At 35.3% G+C, this 22,877-nt stretch overlaps 1 protein-coding gene across 2 annotated transcripts in view; it reads left to right on the top strand.

Annotated features, from left to right (window-relative positions):
• Nucleotides 1-16,439, top strand: part of PHTF2 (putative homeodomain transcription factor 2) — a 111,353-nt gene extending 94,914 nt beyond the window's left edge. The window contains exons 13-19 of one of the 2 annotated variants that reach the window (XM_033088896.1): nucleotides 1,242-1,514; nucleotides 1,735-1,866; nucleotides 4,292-4,378; nucleotides 9,083-9,238; nucleotides 10,079-10,174; nucleotides 12,768-12,893; nucleotides 13,556-16,439. In XM_033088896.1, coding sequence (XP_032944787.1) covers nucleotides 1,242-1,514; nucleotides 1,735-1,866; nucleotides 4,292-4,378; nucleotides 9,083-9,238; nucleotides 10,079-10,174; nucleotides 12,768-12,893; nucleotides 13,556-13,576 — 891 coding nt within the window. In that variant the 3' untranslated portion in view covers nucleotides 13,577-16,439. The remainder of the gene's footprint in view (nucleotides 1-1,241; nucleotides 1,515-1,734; nucleotides 1,867-4,291; nucleotides 4,379-9,082; nucleotides 9,239-10,078; nucleotides 10,175-12,767; nucleotides 12,894-13,555) is intronic. The other variant, XM_033088897.1, reaches the window with a different exon arrangement.
• Nucleotides 16,440-22,877: the final 6,438 nt, after the last annotated feature.

The following is a 22,877-nucleotide window of genomic DNA, read 5'->3' as shown; positions in this document are numbered from 1 at the left end:
TACAAATCTAAAATTTTCTTATTTTATATTATTCTTTCTTTTGCTTTCTGTGGATCAAATTGAGGAACTACTAGATATATACAAGTTTTGATGAAGATTTATTTTTCTTTATCATCCCTTTTGGTTCATTTATTCATTAGTACCCAAAACATTTAAAAAAAATTTCAAACTAGAAAATTAGTATTGATACTTGCTTGCCTAGTTAAATGTATAAAAGTAATGCAACCAGTAGTAAACATTTTGAATAATTTGAAGTAGAGTACATTTACTATGGATTTTAATTTCAGTTTCTATTCAGTTGTTTCTTTTATCAGATCATTGCTACATTTTAAATTTTACTTGGTTCCTCTGGACAACTAGTCATGACTTAACTCTCAATTCTAAATACCTTGTGGGTTGTTATGCTAGAACTGTTGTACACACTTTATATAAAAGAGGTATTAAAATAAGTGGGTCTAGAAATTTTTCTACTTCCTCTTACATATCTCAGTATGAGCAATGAAAAGCTACAGACAAGCAATCTCTAGAGACTTAACTCTAGTTGGTGCTCTTAACAATCTCTGAACTAGTAGATCATTTACATAATGTATAATATGATGGTAAAAAGTTAGCTAGGTGATATTTAATGGACCTCCCAGTTCCATCCATCTTATATTTTTCTATTATTTAATTTTCAGTTTTTTATAATCCCCCCCACCCTCTTTTCTCCTCTCTTATTTAATTTTCTCCCTCTAACATACTGTCTTCTAAAATGATTTTAGAGTTTAAAGAGACATCCATTTATATTGAGATTTTTGAAGAAAAACACAAATTACAAATTTATCAAATAAGTATAATTCTGGAATTTTTTCTTTCATGAATTAAATTTAAGTGGATGTGAGATCTCATTCTTTAATATTGCAGTATTTGTGAATATGTCTAACATTTGAAATAATGAGATACATTAAAATATTTTCAAGATCTGGGTAAGACCAAGAGAGTTAATCCTTTTATATCTACTTAGTGAATTAGAGAGCTAATAATGAACTGTTTTTAAAAACTGAAGAAATAATGACTTTTTTATGTGTAATAGGCTCTCAACCTTTGAGTAACTTATAATTTTATTACTCGTATTCAAACTAATATATTTTAACAAAATGACTTCATATTGCTATAAAAAAAACCATACTTAATGGGAATTCATGTTACTGTAGGTAAATATGTGTAAGTTTTTTTTCTTTTTTTCTTTTCTCTCTATAAAGGTGAACAGCCATATACCAGGAATAGGATACCAGATTTTTGGAAATGCAATCTCTCTAATCCTAGGTTTAACTCCATTTGTTTTTCGACTCTCCCAAGCTACAGACTTGGAACAACTCACAACACATTCTGCTTCAGAACTTTACATGATTGCATTTGGTTCTACTGAAGATGTCATAGTTCTTTCTATGGTTATTATAAGTTTTGTGGTTCGTGTGTCTCTTGTGTGGATTTTCTTTTTTTTGCTCTGTGTAGCAGAAAGAACTTATAAACAGGTGGGTATAATACAGACTTCTGAATAGAGACTATTTTATTCTTGTCCTAATATTCCAAGTATTCTGAAGTATTTAATATTTCATTTTGACCTGCTAATTATTTTCCTGTTTTGATTTTGTAGTACTTAACCATTAAAATCATAACAACCCATATTTTGTTGATTTTTTTTTTTCTGTGGTAAGCTACTTGAAAATTAATCCTTACCTTTACCTTTTTTAGCGATTACTTTTTGCAAAACTCTTTGGACATTTAACATCGGCAAGGAGGGCTCGAAAATCTGAGGTTCCTCATTTCCGGTTGAAGAAAGTACAGAACATAAAAATGTGGCTATCTCTCCGGTCCTATCTTAAGGTAAAATGATAGAGATAAAAGTACTCTTAACGTGCTGTCTCTTTCTCAGAATTCCACTTTCTTTCTTAATATGTATGTATGTCTAGATGTATAGTCACATATGTATTCACATCGTACTGTGTCACCCATACTTGTTCTTTTCGATCCATATGCAGAAATCCAAAATAAATGTTTCACTAGTTCTTTATAGTAGAATACATGAAGTCTACAAGGCTTTAAATGCATTTGAAGTAGATGATTCAAGATCAGATTGTCCTGAGTTTATCTTTGTTCATGATCTCACCAATTTCTGCTCTTTCATAAGCTAGATCGGGGTGTCCAAACTGCGGCCTGTGGGCCAACTGCAGCTCGCAATCCATTGTTAATTGGCCCACAGCAAATTCCAAACATATATTTAGTTTACTTAAATAAACCAGGTGAGGCAATACGTATTCCACCTCAAGTGAGTGGCCCGGCTATTTGTGTATTTTACCGCATATGGCCCTTGGTGAACACCATTGAAAAAAGTTTGGACACCCCTGAGCTAGATTAAAGATTTTGTTTCTGCCTAGAATGGTTATCACAAGCCAGCAGAGGGAGCCCACTGCTTTAAAAAGAATTGGAAAAAAATAATCGGTAATCAATAAGTCCCTTCATTGAAGTGGCACCTATTACTATTTAAAAATATTAGCTTGCGATTCTAAGTCATTTTTTCCATACTGTTCTTTTAATCTTTTTAAATAACTTTCCTAATTATGGAAATAAGATTAAAAAAAGATACTCAGGAGGGAAATGGGGAACATCAATTAGTTTTAGGAAAACACTTCTTAGGATTATTTCTTTGCTGCAGTAAGTAGCAGTGTATTTCATTACGTATGGTGTAACCATGTTGTAATAAAGGTGACCCAAATACCAGATATCCTCTAGCATACCTAGGTTTTTAATGCTTTTTATTGTGAAGTAACAATGAAGGAGTGAAGAAAGTTTGCACTGTTTGTCTGCCCTTCTATTTAAAAAATTAATTATTCTCTTTGCTTAACTTATTATTCAACTAATTGAGTCTCCATTGGGAAATGCTACAAATTGGCTTAGATTATTTTTTCTCACTGTGACATGTTTGTTGTCTGGAGAGATGAATATGTCTTTGGTGTGTGGCTTAGTGAGAAGCCAACCCAAGCTTCCCGTCATTATCAACCCTAAGTAGGTTTTGCATTCTTTTGTCCATTGATCACCTTATTCAGTAAACATTTAGTTAATGTTAACCATGTGTCATCCACTGTACATGAGATGAAAGTCCCTTCCCTCAGGAGCTTATACTTCAGTGAGGGGAACATTTAACCCCAGACCTAGGAATTATCCTTGGAATTTACTTCCTTGTATTTCCAACATCTGATTTATCACCGATTCCCACCTTTCTGCTTCCAAGATATGTCTTGAATTCATTTACTTCCATTTGTTTTTATTTCCACCGCTCCCCCACCCCACAATTGAACCAGTCGTCTTCTGTATTGGGCTGTTTTCAGTTGCCTCTTACCTGGCTTCCCAGCATTCATATTTCCTCCTTCCAATACTTTCTTCAGTCTGCTCCCAGCGATCTTATAAAAATGTAGATTTGACCATGTAATTCTTAGAACTTTTTGGAGGTTCTCTGTTGCTGTTAGGATAAAGAACAAAATGTTAATAGGGCTTCTAATGCCCTTCTGACCTAGCTCCTACTGACAGCCTATCTTTCTTGTCTCATTTTGAAACATTTTCCTCCCTACCTCCCAGCCACACTAGACTGCCTCAGTTCTGTGAATGCACTATGATCTTTCCAGTTCTGTGCTCTTGCACATGGTCTTCTTTCTGCCCAGCTTGCCCCTGCACCATAGTTGGGTATAAATATCACCTCCTTAGGGCGACCTTCTCGGGCCCACACACTGAATTTGAGAGCCAGGAGTGGGGGCCTGGGAAGGTCTCCCTGAGGAAGTGATTTACATCAAACTCCCTTCTGATTTTCTCAGAGCATCCTGTAGCTTTCCCTCACGGGACTCATCACGACTTACCACATATGTGTATCTGTGGTTGTGAACTTGCTGTCTGACTCCCTACTAGTTTCTGTGAAGGTTGGGACTATATCTATTTTGTATTTCCAGCACCTAGCACAGAGCCTCATTCTGAGCAGGTGCTTAAGAAACATTTGTCGAGTAAATGATCGGTGTTTTAAAAATGAAATATTTGGAAGTTATGCTAAGAATTCTAGGCTATATATTCACCATTTCACTGTTTTGCAAATCCTCAGGAAGTAGTAACAGTTTGTAATTAAAATTCATTTGACAAATTAGGCATGTTTTCAACGTTATAAGTTATCAACCTGCAGTGATGGATCAGCACTTTAATTGAAAGCATGGAATTACCTGCTAATTAGTAAATATATTTAAAACTGTTTTCTCTTTTTTATCCCCAGCGTCGAGGTCCTCAGCGATCAGTTGATGTAATAGTTTCCTCTGCTTTCTTGTTGACTATCTCAGTTGTGTTTATCTGTTGTGCCCAGGTGAGTTAAATTATTCTGTGTAGAAATTAGATAATGAGATCTATAAGTGTTCAGCCTCAGAAGGCTTTCTAATAATAAACAATAAGAGTAATAATGTAAGTAAGCCTAGCTACACAATTTTGAAATTGACTTTTTGCAGTTTATTATTATTTTTCAGTAGAATAAATAAATACACCTTATTCAGTTCTATGTCACAACAGTGGCTAGCATATTCTCAGATGTCTGTTGATTGGACATATAATAATTAGTTTTTGTCTACAGTTCACCTGGTTATCTTTACTTCCCAAAAAAAAACTTAGGAATGATGCTAGAAATTCTCATTGATCAGATTAATCAGGAAACACAAAAGTATTTCAGGATATACTATGCTATAAAATTTAAACTTTCATTTCAAATAATAGGACATACCAGATTACCTGAAAATTCTTCTCCTTTAAAACATCATACAATGCTCAAAAATAAAACCCAGCTTTTTAATACCCATATATGAGCTTTTTAAGTATGCATATTGTGTGTGTGAGAGAGTTTTTAAGACAGTAAGGGGCCAAAATGAAGATAAAACTGAAAAACAGAGCAATTAAGTATATATTTTGATGCCCTGGCAGCCCTAGGACAAGGAGGTGAGGTACATTTGTCAATCTTAGTGTCCTAGAAACTTGAGATTTTATGCCCACATGAGGACAGAAGATGAGGCCTTGACATACACTCTTATACATGCTTACCCCATAAGGCCAGAACCCTCAAAGGCCTATAGTCTCAGTGAAAAGGTGAATAAGAAAAACAGCCTGCCCACCAGCACAGGAAGACAATAAAGAAGCTTGTCTGACTCTGCCTGGACTCTGGCAAGGAGGTGGGGAAAGTCTCTCCTAAGAATATGTAGCTGTAGGCCTGCCCTTATTACAGGTTCAGGTTTCAAATAAATGTACATTATAGATCTTGTCCTATAACCCTTATGTCAAGAAGTTAATTTAAAAAGTGATCCTAGGCTCCTGGGTACATGGTGGAAGCAAAACCAAGACTATTCTGCCGTATGTGATTTCAATCTAGGCCTCACAAGATTTACACAGATAAAGCCTCTTTAAGTTTCAAAACACCTGAAGAAACAATCCAACATGCGTGGGTCAACTGATCAATAAACAGCAGGATTAAATCTCCAGCTACTTCAGATAATAGACTGATCAGATAGAAACTATAAGATAAGTTTGTTTAAAGTGATTAAAAACATAACACCATGAAAAAAAAAGATTTGAAAGAGAACCAAAGAGTGCTTCAGAGAAATGAAAAATATGGTCATCAACATTAAAAACAAAACAAACAGAAAAAATAGCCAATTAAAGACAACTGAAAATCGTGAACTGGGAGGTGGAAAAAATTACCCAGAATATAGGACAGGGAGAAAGAGATGCAAATATGAAAAGGAGACTGAGACACATGAAAGATCCAATGTACATCTAACAGGAATTCTAGAGGGAAAACAATATTTGGAGAGATAATGGCTATGAATTTTTCTGAATTGAAGAAAAGCATTAATTTTCAAATTTAGGAAACAACAAAAACAAAAAGCAGCTATAAAAGTAAATCCACACTTAAATACATTGTAGATAAACTGCCGAACAATCTTAAAATCTTAAAAGCAAACAAAAGGGAAAGACTGATTTCTTTATTCACAATTTCTTATTATATCTCAGTCTCTTCAGGATTTAATTGCCATGTTTCTGATGTATATCCTGTAGTTCTTCTCTTATAAATACAAAATCTATTGCTATCAACAAAAGACACATGGAACATAGTAATGTTGAAAGGTCTTAAATGTAAAAGGATAGAAAAAAATATTGTAGGCAAATACTAGCCAAGAGACAGCTGGTAAACTTACATTAATATCAGATGAAATAGACTGTAATCCAAGAAGCCTGACAAAAATTAAAAAAATAATTCATCAAGAAGATCTAACACTTCCAAACTTGTATGCATGCAATCATATACCTTTAAATATATCTGTATATAGCCAAAATCAATAGCACTATATTGAGAAATTAACAAAATACCATGTTGGAAGGTTTCAATACATTCTTTTGGTAATTGATAGATCAAGCAGACAAAAAATATAATTAAGATAATGTATCCAAATAAGAGAGTCAAAATTTTATTCTAAAATTGGAGAATACATATTCTTTTCAGGCATAAGCACAGTTACAAAACTTTCCCATGTACTGGGCCACAAAGTGCTCCTCAACTGATACCATACAGACCACTTAATCTAGTTGTAATGCAGTTAAAGTAGAAAACAATGACAGCAACAAAAAACCTCATATATTTGGAAATTTTAAAATAGATAAATAACAAATACTGGGGGTGCCCAAAAGATGTATACAGGTAGACACTTCGGTCAACGTTGCTCAAGCATCAAAAGTTTCTGGACGCTGATGGTAAGTAACCATTTTGAGCACCTCTTGTAATTGCAGAAGTCAAACGTGACTTGTATTCACCTTTTGTTATTGGTATATATTGAGTATTATAACTTTAATACAGTATTCCTTTCTTAAAATGTGTATACATTTTTTTTGGTACCTTTTGTATTTAAAAAGAAAAAACACAGTATTAAACTGAAATACTGGCACAAATGAGGATTTTTTGAAAGAATACCAGTATAAGTTACTATATGTCATTAAAGTTGAAAGCTTACGTGGACAGTTTTTTTAGAAATTCATAATTCTTAAAACTGACTCAAAAAATAATTGAAAACCTGACACCTAAAACCATAAAGCAGTATTGATTCAGTAGTTTAAAAATCTGCCACCAACAAAACTCCTCTAGACCCATGGTTTCACAGGTGAATTTTGCCAAATATTAAAATAAACAGGTAGTCCTAATCCTACAAAATATCTAGAGAATAGAAAAACGGGGCATATTTCCCCAACTCATTTATGTGGCTAATATAATCTTGCTACCAGCACCAGAGAGAGCAGGATGACAATGGGAAACCATGAACTAATTTCCCTTATTAACTTAGATGCACAACATTAGGACGATGAAGCCAGCAATTTAATAACAATAAATGTGCCATAATCAAGATAGTTTATTCCAGGAATGCAAAGATTCTCAACTTTAGAAAATCCATTAATTGAGTTTGAGCTCCCTTAATTGAGTAAAGGAGGAGGAAACATTCAATTATCTCAGTTAGATGCAGAAAACAAATTGGTAAATTTCAGTGGACATTTATAGTACAATGACTGGAAACTTCTGTCTGTCCTTAATCTGATAAAGCATATCTTTCAAAAGTTGGAGCAAACATTGTACTTAACGATATTTATTGCCTTAGAGGTATTAACTTTAAAATCAGAAATAAGAGAGTTACCTTCCCTACCATTTCTAGTGAGCATTTTGGTAGAAAGTATTGACCAGGAAAGATGGACACAACATCAAAACAAAAAATCAGTTTTGCCCTATAATACAGAGATCAGCAAACTTCCTTTGTAAAGGGCCAGATAGTAAATATTTTAGACTTTTCCCTGATACATGCAGTCTTTCATATATTGCTGTTCTCCCACACCCGTCCCTTAAAAATGTATGTACTACAAAAGACACCATAATGACAAAATGAAGTCTGGGAAAAGATACTGACAAAATATGTGACTTAAATAGCATTGCTATTCCGATATACAAGTAACTTCTACAAATCAATAAGAAAAGCAGACAGCCTGATATAGAAAAAGTGGAATAGGAAAGGCTATCTTACAGAAGAGGCAGCCCAATGACCAATAAGCATATGAGACATATTCATCCTCCCTAAGTAATCAGGAAAAGCAAAATCAAAACAATAAGATAATTTACACCCATCAGATTGGTAGATATTAAGTTTGATAATACCAAATGTGGATATAAATGAGGGGTGAAGGGAACTCTGATAACACTGCTGAGAATATAAATTGGTACTACTGTTTTAGTGAGAAATATGTGAATATCCAACCCAGCCATTTTACTTCTAGAGAGTCTTACACGCAAAGAAACGTGTAAAAGGATGTTTATTATAGCATTGTTTATAATGAGGAAAACTGACAGCAAAGTAAATGTTAATGGATAGAGGAGACCAGTACATTGTGGTTGATTCTTTTACTATAATACCTTCCTTACAGGAAGGAGTTAGAATAAGTGAATTTATATCACATATTAGCATGGGTAAATCTTGAAAACAAAATTAGGTGGAATAAAAAGCAAATTGAAGAATGATATGGACAACGTAATAACATTTTTATAGATTATAAAATAGATGTAAAATAACATAGTTTAGGATATATATGTAGTTAAATTACATATATATAAACTACATATGTATTTGCGTGCATTATTTTTGCATGCAAAAAAAATTAATGTATTACCCTTACAAAGGGAATGGAGAAGGGGAATAATAATCAAGGAAAAGTTTAAAGGGGCTTCAACTGAATCTTTAATCTTTTATTTTTCAATAATCTGAAAGAAATATTGTAAAATGTTAAGATTTGACAAAAATGGGTAGAGGCCCCATGTGGTTTGATTACATTATACTCTGTACTTTCTGTGTGCTTGAAATATTTCATAATAGTGAAATGTTTTTAAAATGTAACACTACATTCATGATCAGTCTGTATGAAGTAAAAATGTTATTTTCTGTTAAAAAGAATTTGAATCACATTGCTTCTTCATGTTGCCTTTTTCAAACACTTTTAGTTGCTTCATGTGCATGAGATCTTCCTTGATTGTCACTACAACTGGGAACTGGTAATCTGGTGCATCTCGTTAACACTTTTTCTCCTAAGATTTGTTACTCTTGGATCAGAAACAAGTAAAAAATATAGCAATACCTCAATATTACTAACAGAACAGGTAAGAATACATGTTTATTATGTTACAAATTAATGTCTGTAGTCTACATATGAAACTAAAATGTTTTCATTTACTTCAACTTTTTGAGGAGCCTGTGTTATTAGATTAAGACCATTTGTGTTGTAAAGCAAAACTTGTCATTTATAGGACACAAGCCTTTCTTCAGTGTTCCTGCATTGATGCAGACTTCAAATCTAATCTACTGTTTTTATGTCTCATCGTCAGTTGAAATGATGGATTTTAAACCATTAGTGGGATATATTTGCTTTGCAGTATAGCAGAGCCATGTTTGAATTTTTATTCAATAGGAAGGAGAAAGCATAATATTATTGATGGTTAACTTTATTTTGTATGAATTTAATATTTTCTTTACCATTTCATAGGAATTATTTAAAGAAACTTACCGCCAATGAACTTGAATATTTTTGTCAGGGGTAGTTTGATTTTAAAAAATTGATAACCTTGTCAAATGAGCTCAGTTAAAAGGGAGAGGAGCCAACAAACCAACTGATTAACTTTACTCTAGTTATTATTATTCTTTAGGTTGATTTGATTCTGGGACTAAAGTGTTTCACCTTTTAAATAATGACATCCAGTTTTCCTTTCTTGTTGCAGCTTTTAATTGTATTTGAAAAGTTTAAATGGTTATTTTCTTATTAGAAAATAAGTTTATTGTGGGAAATTTGGAATATAAAATATGAAGAATATTAATAGCCCCTATAATCTCAATAACCAGACAACTACCATTGATATTTTTTAAAGAAATTGAAAGATATAAACTAAAAATGACTATCGGTTGTCATTTTAAGCATTTTTAATTGTTTGCTTTTTTTATGAAAGATAAACCTATACTTGAAAATGGAGAAGAAACCTAACAAAAAAGAGGAACTGACACTAGTGAATAATGTTTTAAAACTGGCTACTAAACTGCTAAAGGTAAAAATAAAATTGAAAATGGATATAATGTACAATATGCCGTTCTAACATTATATCTTGGTCTTCTGTTTGTAGATTCTGCCTTGTATTTGGTTTTCATGATTATCCACTTGTTTCCAAATTATATTTGAGATCATTCATGCCATTTACATTTTATTTCTCATTGCAAAGCTAGTAAAGTAATTCAAATCCTTTCATTTTGAAATTTTAATAACTTGAAATTTTGAGACATTTTATAATGTTTAGAGTATTGTAGACTTTGGTGTCTTTGGGAATTTTTGCCTGCTAGAACTTTAAAATAGATTTCAGAAACGAAGATATAATGTTAATTTGGAAATTTTTTCATGTTGTATTTCTTAGAGCAGTCTTCTGCTTGGCCTGAATTAGCTTAAAAAGTAGCAATACATAATCATTATAATAAATACATATTACCACTAAACAATTTATTTTCAAGTCATTTTGGGTAATAATCAAAAAGAACATAATTTCAATATATCTGATCTCATAATAATAACTCTTTGGAGGTAATTTAATAAAATATTTTTATCACTGCTTTGCAGTGTTAGTAATGCTTTTTTTTCTTAAAAGGAAAATATTTTTTAACATATTTCTATAACTAAATATAATTTCTATAACTAAATATAATTCTTAGAGTTGTTTATAAGTATTCAGAGACTGGTATGAAATTAGTTGTGTCTCAATGTTATGATTAATTCTCCACTCAACTAAAAAGTATTTATTGGCTATAGACTGTGCCGCATAATGTATTAGGCATTGAAAGGGTTCAGAAGAGGAGCGTGGGCTTATTTGATACATATGGATCGAGTATCTTCAGCGTGTAGGCACTATGCTAGACAGGATGAGGCTATAAAGATGAGATTTAAGAGCAGCTTCTATCTCAGAGGAGAGAAAAATATTAAAATAACTAAAATACAAAGCACAAGTGTGATCCTTTCTGATCGTGCCTAGTCTTCTAGTCGGAAACCTGGGACTTGATATAGATTTCTCTTCTCTCTCACTTTTCACAGCCAAGAAATTCTTAGGCACATTGATGCAGCCTCTCAAATATCTTCCAGTTCATCACCTCTTCCCCATCAATACTGTCCTAAGTCAGACCCCCATGATCTCTCACTTAGGCTTTTGATGATGCACTCAACTCTTAGGGCATCTTGCTCTGCTCTCACTGCCCTCTCCTCCGTCTTCCCTGTTGCCGACCTGGCTGCCTTTCTCACATGCACCTCTGATATACTATCCCTCTCATTAAATTCCTTTAGTGCCAGTCTGTCAATACAGTCTGCCTAAAGAATGACCCGTACGTATGTAGTCCGTTTTGTAAATTGGAAGTACTTTTTCCCTTGCACTTGGGCTCTAACAAGGCTGAGCAACCTGTAGCAATTCAAAGGTGCCATGTGTTCATGTGTCCAGATGGAATACCTGCTCTCTCCTACCCATGAAGTTTCAGGGGCACCTTCCTCTGTGACCCACTGCCTTTTATGTGAGTGGCTCATATGGGACTCTCATAGTTGACTTATTTACCATGTTTCCCCGAAAATAAGACCTAGCCAGAAAATCAGCTCTAATGCGTCTTTTGGAGCAAAAATTAATATAAGACCCTGTCTTATATTATGTTAGATAAGACCCAGTCTTATATTATAGTAAAATAAGACCACGTCTTATACTAATTTTTGCTCCAAAGGATGCATTAGAGCTGATTGTCCAGCTAGGTCTTTTCAGGGAAACACGGTATTTGCATGTCTGTTAGACTGTAAGGGCCTTCAGCGCAGGAGCTGAATCTTAACTTCCCAGAGCCTAGCACAGGGCCTGGCATACAATAGAGCTTTGAATGTTTGAACCAGTCAATTAATTAATTAATCCACATATTCAAAAATTAATTGTCTCAAAGAGGAGTCTTTGCATATGTATTAATATTGATAGAAAATTGGCTAATTAAATTTCTAATTCTTGTGCAAAAAGACATTGTTCTTTCTCACTTTCTATTCGCATACTAAAAAGTGTTCTCTAACCTCCTTGTAGCTTCTAGACCAATACTTTACTAGTCATTCATTTGGGATAGAAATTGGAGTTACAAATTTACAGAGTCCTTTTTTTTTCTCTCAGTTATAGTTGATATTTAATGTTAAATTGGTTTCAGGTGTACAGCATAGTGGTTGGACATTTATATAACTTACAAGGTGATGCCCCTCTGTAAGTCTTAGTACCCACCTAGCACTGTGCTTAGTTATTACAATATTATTGACTCTATTCTCTATGCTGTACTTTACATCCCCTGACTATTTAATAACTGCTGATTTGTACTTCTTAATCCCTTTCCCTTTTTCACGCAGCCCCCCAGCCCTTCCCTTCTGGCAGCCATCAGTTTGTTACAAAGTTCTTTTAAAGGAAGTCACCTTATAGAAAAGCCCATAAAAGTATATTTACTTATTTTAGGTTAACCAAATGGATCCTTTCTAAAACTATCCACAATTTGTTTTTTGAAAGCTTTTTTTTTTAATCCTCATTGTATATTGCCTTGAATTGGTTTAACTATGACAACTCTTATTGAATCTGGGCTCGTGCTTTTTTTCTCTTCTAGGAATTGGACAGTCCCTTTCGATTATATGGGCTGACAATGAATCCTCTGCTTTATAACATCACCCAGGTTGTCATCCTGTCAGCCGTTTCTGGTGTTATCAGTGACTTGCTTGGATTTAATTTAAAGGTAAGAGCTTGCAGGTATTCTTTCTGACTTAGTGCCCTATTCCATTTTTGTGACATTTATTTTCCTCTAGCACTCCTTTGAGATCTCACGTGCACAGTCATGGAATCATTTTGATAATATTGTACACAATTAGTGAAAATAATTTCACATTTAATTTCAAAGAATGATGAGCATTCTTGGTATATAATACTGTTGGAACTCCTAATTTGGAACAGTATTCATTACAAATAGGACTCTTGTGTAGGGTAAGTGGAGGGATTTATTTTTACTCATATAATCGGAATCTTAGTTAGGTGACAAAAAATGAAAAAAGGCCTACTTCGTTTTTTGGCCAAAAGTGATATTATTTATCTATATAGTAATGCATACGTGCTCCAACATATGTTCAGCTGTTAGTGAATAAGTTGTAGAACATTCATATCAAGCAAGTAGTATATGTATATTGCCACTTCCTTAGAAAAGAAAGCAAGAGAAATGTGGTTTTCCCTTTATTTAAGGTGAACTCTTCTTGAAAATAAAAGGATAAAGAAGTTTAAATAGTAGAACCAACACTTGTTGATGAATGACATTTAGATAAAAAATAGTATTATGTGATATAATTTAATAAGTTGCGATATTAAAACTGGCTCTAATGGTCACTGCTTCTGTTATTTTTTCACTAGCTGTGGAAGATTAAGTCATGACAATTCAGAGAAAAGAAGATGTAGCCTCTTTTCCAGAATAAGAGTACCAACTAAGCTGCCTGAAAGCAGTCACTGACTCTGCTTCAGGGTCTCAGCTGGGAAATTGAAGTGTTTACATCAGACTGTCTTGTGCAATTCTTATATTTATTTTACTTGTTCACTGTTTTTTTTTTTTTACATTTATTTTAGTCTTTATATTTTATTTGTAGCATTGATGTACTTAGTTGTTGATGAAAGGGTGATAAAACTGATATCCAGATACTTGAGATCCTGGTAATTGCTCACAAATAATTTACAAAACAACAAATCGTGAGAATAGGAGCCATTGCTAAGCACTGTTTCTCCACCGGTGCTGTGAACTTGCCTTACTTGAGGAAACTTCTTTAACTTTGGAATATTGCATTGGACTCTGCTAGACACATAAAGCATTTTCTTCAGTAAATCAACATCCAGTCAGGGTTTCTTTTGAATTATTTTGGAACAATGCCAGGATCTAAACTGATTAAGCTGCAGTTAAGCACCCTTCAGTATTAATATATATGGTATTACATAACAGGTCAACAAAGTGCTCTTTGATAAAACTCTTAATAGAGCAATAAGTGTAAATGGGTACCATACTGTAAGATATTTTGATAAAAATTTACTAGTAATAATTGTATTTATTTGAAACACTGGGCTGTTTGCACAGCTCTAACTGTGCATGCTCAAAATGTGCACTTTTTAAACTTGTTACTTTTAATGCGTATCTTTATATGGGATATGTTATAGTGTACTAGGGCATGATATGGTATCCTTTTGAGTGAGGTATATACTCATCTCACAAGTGAAGTGCCTACTGATATTACTAAAGTACATTATGTTTACTCAAGTATAATAATTTTCTCCCCATGGTACACTATAGTGTCTGCTGTTCATGCCACACTCAAATGAACAATTTAACAGTAAGGTAAAAAACCAATAAAATATTCCCCTGATTGATAGTTGTAAAAGCACTGTATACCCAAATTTTCAAAAAAGACAACTTAAGCTTGCAAATTCTGTCCTCCAAACCTAGTCTGGTACATCCCTCCCTCCCCCCTCCAATTATATAAGGGCTATTTTAGATGCTTTTAACCTGGAAAGTTAACCACTTCCACCCCCAACCCCCAAATAATTTGCCAAGTGTCCAAATGAGAACTTATCATGTTGGCATGTTAGGCAAATAGGGCAAATACGGTAGTATCTTACATTGGACCTTGATTTTAAGTTGTTATATTTGTACAATCAAGAATACTTTAGGAAATAAATGAGACATGAAATGTTTTTGCCATTTTTTTAAAACTGAGCATCTAGTTTCTAAAACAAAGAATTTATTTGAAACAATCTAGAACTTTTGGTGCAAGATGTATCGTGTTGAATATCCTCACATTTTTAAACCACATTTTAGGGGATTTAAAACAATTAATTGTAAATGTCTTATTTGGTGCAGTTCTAATCCCCAAATCACAATCTTAAGATCAGGAATGTGTAGAGAACAGAGCCATGTCATAATATCACTTTGCTCCTACCATTCCTTTTGATCAACCTCAATCCAGCCTCTCTAGTATATTTTCTTTCTGTAGAAAACAACAAAAGCATTTTGTTTTATTTGCCTGTGTTCTACTATGTTTAATAATGACCAAAGTGCATTCTGAGTTTTTTCAAGGAATGTATTACTGGAGCTTTAAGAACATACTTATTTTCTCATGTGAAAAATTAGGCTGTGTCTGATATGTTTCTTCTTCTATTGTCTAATATTGAGGTTGTTTTTAGGAATTATATTTTATAAACTTTTTCAAAATAAGGTACATACCTATACAGAACTTAACATTTTGCACAGACAATGTCAAATATATTTTGAGAAAAAAAAGTACAGCATGAGTTCTGTTAGGAATAAAAGATGAAACTATTGTATCACACACACACGCACACACACACAAACTTATTTCAGAATGGAAATATTTTTGAGAAAAGTAGCTGAGTATACAGATTTAGGAAAATGCTTGTTTTGGATTGGAGTTCATTTAAACTTAGAGGTGGGAGTTGACTTACTGAGTACCGTATACCTCTCAACAACTTATTAATATTACGTTGAATGATTTCATTAATGTGGGCAGCAGTAGAATTCTAAAGGGAAAAAGTTGTTATTTTAAGCAATTTCAGAACATTAATGGAAGTGTTTTCAAAGCAAAAAAAAAAAAAATTGACATTGCTGCCTTTAAAAATACCATAAATGTAAGAAATTGAAAGAAATTGTAACATATAATATAGAAAAGGCAGTTCAAAGATAGAATTGTGGCAGATGTTGTGTGTTAACTGTTTTTTTGCCACATGTGTGGCATTTGAAAGTTTGAACAGCAAGTTTAAAATAAACCATTCTATGACTGACAGTGTTAAATTTAAACTGGAGGTGTTTTTTAAAAATTTTTCAAGTCATATACATGTCTACGGAGATTTTGTACTGCCTATAGCATAAACTTTAGTTTTAACTATTAGATTTGAGTGGAGTGGAAATAAATTTTTTAAAACTTCCCAACAATCAAATTTTGTTATGATTCTCAGAACATGAAAGCATAATATATACACCGACCTTTTATCACCAGAATTTTATGACGTCATTAATGTTTGTTTGCTTGTTTGTTTGCATCTAAATACTGAAAACTGGCTATAGCCTGAGGGACTAACACTCATTTTCAGAGGATAGTGGTGTTTCTAATCAGTTTTTCCATGAGAATTCAGCCTGAGAGGTCATGGCCGACAATAAGGTGGGTAAGCATTCTGATTGGCACAAATATGCATAGGACTTAAATTAATCAGGGACAATTAATTCCAGTACATTTTCAAACGAACTTTAAGCTTAGAATTGGCCCTTTTAATGAGTCTTCCTTCAGACTGCAAAGTAGAGCAATATGATTGGCGTCTCTTTAATTGACTGTATCGCTTAGAACACTCATTCTCAACCTTTTTTTTCTGCCAAGCCTATATGAAGGATACCACGAATGTTTACAAAGGCTGTGCTCCCACAGTGCTTACTTCCTGAGGAGCAGACAGCAGATCTAGGAGGCGGTACAGGTGTACTTTCAAAAAAGTTACCCAAGCGATTTGGAAAATTTGTCCCACCTGTAGCTCCTCACTACATTGAGAATCAGTGTCTTACGATGGGGAATTTTTTAGAATGTAAATTCCATGAGATTTTAACTGCATTCACCACTATATTCTCAGCATATAAAACAGTGCCTGGTATTTAGAAAAATCACGATCTGTTTGCTGAATGAGTGAATGAATGAATGAGTGAATGAATTGAAGCAAATGGGATTCACACCACCTAGTCCAAAGACCTCATTTTACAAGATGAAAAATCTTAGGCCACAAAAAGGTTAAGAAGCTTGCCCAACGTGCACAACTAGTTAATCAGAGCCCACACACTGTTTTATTTCCTTTGAGGGTATATCCTGTAATACCGTGTTTCTCCGAAAATAAGACCTAGCCGGACCATCAGCTCTAATGAGTTTTTTGGAGCAAAAATTATATAAGACCCAGTCTTATATTATTTGAGACCAGGTCTTATGGTAAAATAAGACTGGGTCTTATATTAATTTTTGCTCCAAAAGACGCATTAGAGCTGATGGTCCGGCTAGGTCTTATTTTTGGAGAAACACAGTAGCACATCGGTACCTATTGACTGATCAAAGTATTTAATCATAGGCAAATTCTGGAGAGAGCAAAGATATTGATAAATTATCTGTCCATATTTGTAATTAGGTCATGTATAAGCTAATAAGCCTTGGCAATGGAGAAAGAAATTTTTGACATCTCCCTATTCAACTCTGCAGTGTCGCCTGTGGAAAGAGCGTATGCTTTGGAATCAGACTTTTTACAATCTTGGGCAAATTACTTTACCTCTGTGAGCTTTAGTTTTCTCAGCTATAAATTACTGAGAGTAATACCTATCTTACAGGGCTAGCATGAAGATTAATGAGATAACGAATGTAAAGAACCTAGCACAGGAAATGACATGTATTGGTTGTGCAGAAATATGCTTCTTCCTCCTTCAAATGAGTAATGGCCTCGAACAGTACACAGAAATTTCCTAGCTAAACCATTCATGTTACATAAGATATCATATGCATCCCTGCCAAATTTGAGCCATAATTAAGAATCATGCTTCATACAAATTATCATTCATGAATTCTTTTACAAGGGGTCGACATTTAATTCCCTTTCTTCATAAATAGGCAGACTAAAATGTGGAAGGGAACTTTTCCCAATTTTTTGTAAGCCTACATATTATATCCAATTATGAACAATTTTGCTAAAATCTCAGGTGCATATATTCCATTCATATCTTATTATTAGATCTCTGCTTCATCTATATGTGGATTCCCACACCAACAAAACCCTAGAGTCTTTATTATCTGCCTGGTCTCAACCCTAACCTTCAGTTGTCTGCTCACTGTTCATGCTCTGACTTGCTGGAAAACATCTGACTTGACTTTCTACAAATCATGCTTATCAAGATATTACTGGAGGGCTGGCCCGGTGGCTCAGGTGGTTGGAGCTCTGTGCTCCTAATGTCGAAGGCTGCCAGTTCAATTCCCAAATGGGCCAGTGTGCTCTCAAGCACAAGGTTGCAGGTTCAACTCGAGGTCCGCAAGGGATGGTGGGCTCCGCCCCCTGCAATTAACAAAGGCAACTGGACTGGAGCTGAGTTGCACCCTCCACAACTAAGATTGAAAGGACAACAACTTGACTTGGAAAAAGTACTGGAAGTACACACTGTTCCTCAATAAAGTCCTGTTCCCCTACCCCAATAAAATCTTTTTTTAAAAAAAGATTACTGGAATTTCTAGGTCCTGTATTTGGCATTTCTAAAAAATAAATTTCTTGTCCATTTATATGTTCCCTGCCATGGCTCTCCTAATCTATTTTATCATCCTCAAGCTACTCCCTCTCATCCTGTTGGCATTTTTCTTCTCTAACTTTAGTGAAAAGGTAAGAATCATCACGCGTGAATTTTATCATCTTCTCCCTTCTTCGGCTCTGTGGAAGACATTGCTCTCTGAGGCCAGCTCCCCATCAGTGCTCAGGATTCTGTCCCTGCCCTCCTGTATGATTCCTCCTCAGTGGTTGCCCCCGTTGCTGTCCTCTTTAATCTTTTCCTTGCCCGATTTTATGTTATAAACCATTTAGATTTCAATGAGGCGCTTGAATCTAGAGTAGGAGAGCACTGTTTCCAGTTTGTAGGTCGGATGACACTGTAAAGGCTTGCCTCCCTCTCGAGGCTTATGTGAACAAAGCAGGAAGTTGCTTCTTTGTGTTTATCAAGTTCTGTTGGAGGACATCACGTTTCTCAGCCACAGCTGAATGGGTCAGTGGTTGGTGCCACATCATGGGCCTGCAAGTAACCTGTGAGACCCTCTGGCACAGGAGCTCAGCCCAGGACAGGCACTCACTCTGCCCTTGACGGTGACTTGCTGACCAGTCCGAATCTGTTGTTGCAACTTTGTGTCTACACAGTGCTAAGCAGGGAGACCTGCCAGAAAAGCAACAGACCCAAAAGAAGCCATGAATGAAGCAGAACCATGAAGTACTGGAGAAGAGCAGGGATAGTGGAGAAGGCAGAAGAAATGAACAGAAACTGCCCAAAGCTGGCAGAAGCCAAGGACCAGTAGTAGCTTGGCGGGTGTGCTGGTGGTTTGGTAGAGCTGTCTCAGGCTGTGCAAGCATCATCTTGTATCCTGAGTTGTGAGGCCAGTTGTCCTTATCAAAAACTGAAGTAACCAAGGGATGACTTTCAACCTGAACAAGCTTCACACATTTGCCTGGCTGTTTAATCTTAACCCCTTTTTCTCCTCTAATTGCTTCTCCCTCTCTGTTTTTCTACTCTCATGTACTCAAGTATAGTACTTGGCTATCTATGCTGTCTACCTTTTCAACATATTTAGGCCTCCTATGTCTACAAAATAGTTACCAATCTCAGTGCTAAGAGTTTTGCTTGTTCTTTTTCATGTTATTCAATTCTGTGTATTCAGCAATTATCTGAAATTTAAATTAGTGGCTTGTTTTCTTTTTTGTCTTTTAAAGCTAAATCCAACTCATACAGCTAAATGTAGTCATTGACTTTCTGTAGTTATTTAATAATCTCCTTGACAGGTTTTCAGGAGTTTGGGGGTTGTCTTAGTCAAATCTCTTACAAGTTTTCATCAATTATTTATATATGGGAATTTCTGGTTTTCTCAACCTTGGTACTAAAATATGTGCATTAAGGCAAAATATCTAATTTCCCCTTCTAGCAGGAAATATCCTGCCACTTAGGGAAAGTGCTTAGTTCAGTGCCTGGCACAAATTCATCTGACGATAACTATTAACTATCAGCATTTTATTTTTATTAGCATCCCTTTTGGATAATCGTCAAAGATCTTAGTAAATTAAATAAATTATCCAACTGGAAAATGAACTGGAGAAACTGAAGCTTTCTAAAGAAAAATCTAAATTGTTAAAAGGGATGAAAAATTGGCTTTGGGAGAAAGCACTTGGATTACTCAATATGGAAATGAGAAAAAAAATGGAAGACTTCACGTTTGTCTTTAAGCGTGTGACAGCTTGCAGCAATAGCCCTGACCAATCCCAGGATTTAAAACAACAGATAATGACTTGAATTGCATTGTGAAATTTTGGTTAGTCACACCCACGAAAAGTATCCAGTACGTACTCAGTACAGAATGTTAATGGAAGTTGTGGGCGTCCCTACCCTGGAGATGCTTTAGGCAGTTCTGTGGTTCACCTGCTTAGAGGAAAGGACAGGCGTATTTGATGCATTGGGTCCTCCTCAACTTCATGATTCTCCATGTGCTTCTGTCACTTAGTGGGTGAGCCTGGAAATCATCTTTTCTCATCTACGATGGTATAGTTTTCATCTCAGTCGAATATGCAGTGAGATGTGGCATCAGGAACCTAAGTGTGTATCTTTCCTTTTAGACTGATTTCCTAGGTGACCTATAGTAGCCATTTATCCTGTATCTGAATAAAGATGGGAGGGAGTTGGAATTTCTTGATCTAGTCTCATTTAGCTTTACCATTCTGAGACTTTTTTTCTTCACTTTTTTTTTTTTCTGTACTGTTATGAGCATTAGAATGAAGAATTCTTTTAGTCTAGAGAGTAGACTTCGGTTGTAATCTAATGTAAATAATTTACAAGCATCTAGTTTCTAAAAGGAAATTAAAAGGTTTTCTTGAGAAATGTAGCTATTTCATTATTCTAACAGAAGTCTGTATTAATCAGTTCTAATTTGAGGGAACCTATTTCTCATGGGACGGGTAATTTAGAACACACACCCTTGTTTCTGACCATGGCCCATCTCTTTAGCAAATTAGGTATTTTTGGGGGGTTGGTGGGATTAAGCAGTCACAGTAAAGCAGAGCCTTGGTGTTCAGGCAAGAACATTGGTGTTGGTGTTCAGTTTAATGGGAAATCAGTATCTTAATTTAGCCATTTTACCATCTGACCATGGAGTGAATCAGACCACCTCTCATTACAGGGTCTTATTTAAAACTCTAGGGACAGAAGTTTCTTCTTGCATTGATCTCCCACCCATATAGCTCTTGGTGGCAACTTTTTTATTTTCTACAGGCTTGCCTCATCCTAAATTGGTGAATCCTGGGATTGGGAGATGGGATCCTTGACTGCTTTCCATTTCATTCCCTCCATGCTCCACTCCTGACCACGTCCTAGACAATGCCACCTTGCCAGATAGTGACAGAATGTTTGCTCGTGGCTCTTTGTGCATTGTTTAGTTTGGCCTTCTGTTTACAACTTACTTTTTCTATCCTCTTTAAGCATCTTATTAAAAGGTTAAGTAGACATACAATGTAAACCAGGCATTTAAACAGTGTCTCATGTCTTCACCATTTTCTCTTCCCTCCTGCTCCTTCCTATTTGCTACCCATTCCCTTCTGCCTACTTCTGTTTGCTTTGTTCTCCACTCAACCACAGAATAACCCCTGGAAGCCCTAAGGTCATACGGATCTTTGAGTTCATGAGTCCAGAGACAGAAACAAAGGTGCACTCTTGCCTCATCCAGAGGCCCAATCCCTTGAAGACTTCTATTGGCTTAGCTTGGGTCACATGCTCATCCTTTGAACAAATGACCTTAAACAGGGCTATGGAGAAACACGATTGGCCAGACTGGGTCATGTGCCCACTCCTTTGGCAGAGAGTGGAAGACAAATGAGCATTGGCAGCCCCATCAGAACCCCAGAATGAGACAGGCGGCTCGGGGGAGCGGTGAGTGGGGCGCTGGGCAGACGGGACTCGCAAAGTGGCATCAAGTGAAGCAGACTGTGCCTTCGTGTGTTCATGGTTTGAAATAGAAATATAACTCTGACTATTAGAGCATCGTTAGGAGTTTGATATTTTCTTCTGAGTCGCCCAATTCTCTTCTTAGGAACAGTTTTCATCTTTTGCTGTTGCTTTTCAGGTGTTTCATCTGCATGGTTTAGATTTCACCTTTGTTCTGAGCCCTTTTACCAACTTCTGTTATGCCAAGAATAGTCAGCTGCACCCAGCATTCCCAACCAGTGATTCCAAGTCCTGCCGACACATTCGTGCTTCCTTTCAAGTCTCAATCTTTTGTACCTGAATCTTTTCTTGAACTTTGATATGTAAGAGATGTAGAGTTAGAGTTGATATAAAAAGACTGCAAATCATTAAAAAATCGAAGAGAATGATCTCTCGATACGGAGTCCTCATCAGATTTAATGTTTAGTTGATCACCTCCAGCCTTCTTGGAAGTGCAAAGTAGAGTGAACACAGGTGAAGGATTTATTCACTGCACCAGAAATACTTCGTGTGCAAGACACTGTGCTTTCCCTGAGAGAGCAACGTCTAGTCAAAAGCTCTCTCTGCTAATCCACTTTGGAATCTCATTCCTGCGTTTTCCCCTTTTGTCGAGAAGGACTGAACAAAAATGGAGACTCTGAATCTGTTTGCTTGGGAAAATAAGATCTATAGTGTTATTTTAGTCATAGATCATAGAATACAGCTTATCACGTACATATTATATTTAGATTGGTACTATTCAAAATGAAAAGGCAACATACCAGGTGGTGGTTATATTCTAGCAAAGAAACTTGCATTTGGAATTAAATATAAGACCCTTGACCTTCCAGAGATCCAGCTCAGACTCACGATTCAGTAAGAGACAATCTGGCATTCAGGTATTGTATACCCTTAAATGGGTGGGCTGCTGGAGAGAAACTCCAAAAGTTAGCAGAACTTGTCTCT

Source organism: Rhinolophus ferrumequinum, chromosome 20 (assembly GCF_004115265.2).
Source record: "Rhinolophus ferrumequinum isolate MPI-CBG mRhiFer1 chromosome 20, mRhiFer1_v1.p, whole genome shotgun sequence".
NCBI classification, from domain to species: domain Eukaryota; kingdom Metazoa; phylum Chordata; class Mammalia; order Chiroptera; family Rhinolophidae; genus Rhinolophus; species Rhinolophus ferrumequinum.
This window is presented reverse-complemented; position numbering and strand designations above follow the sequence as displayed.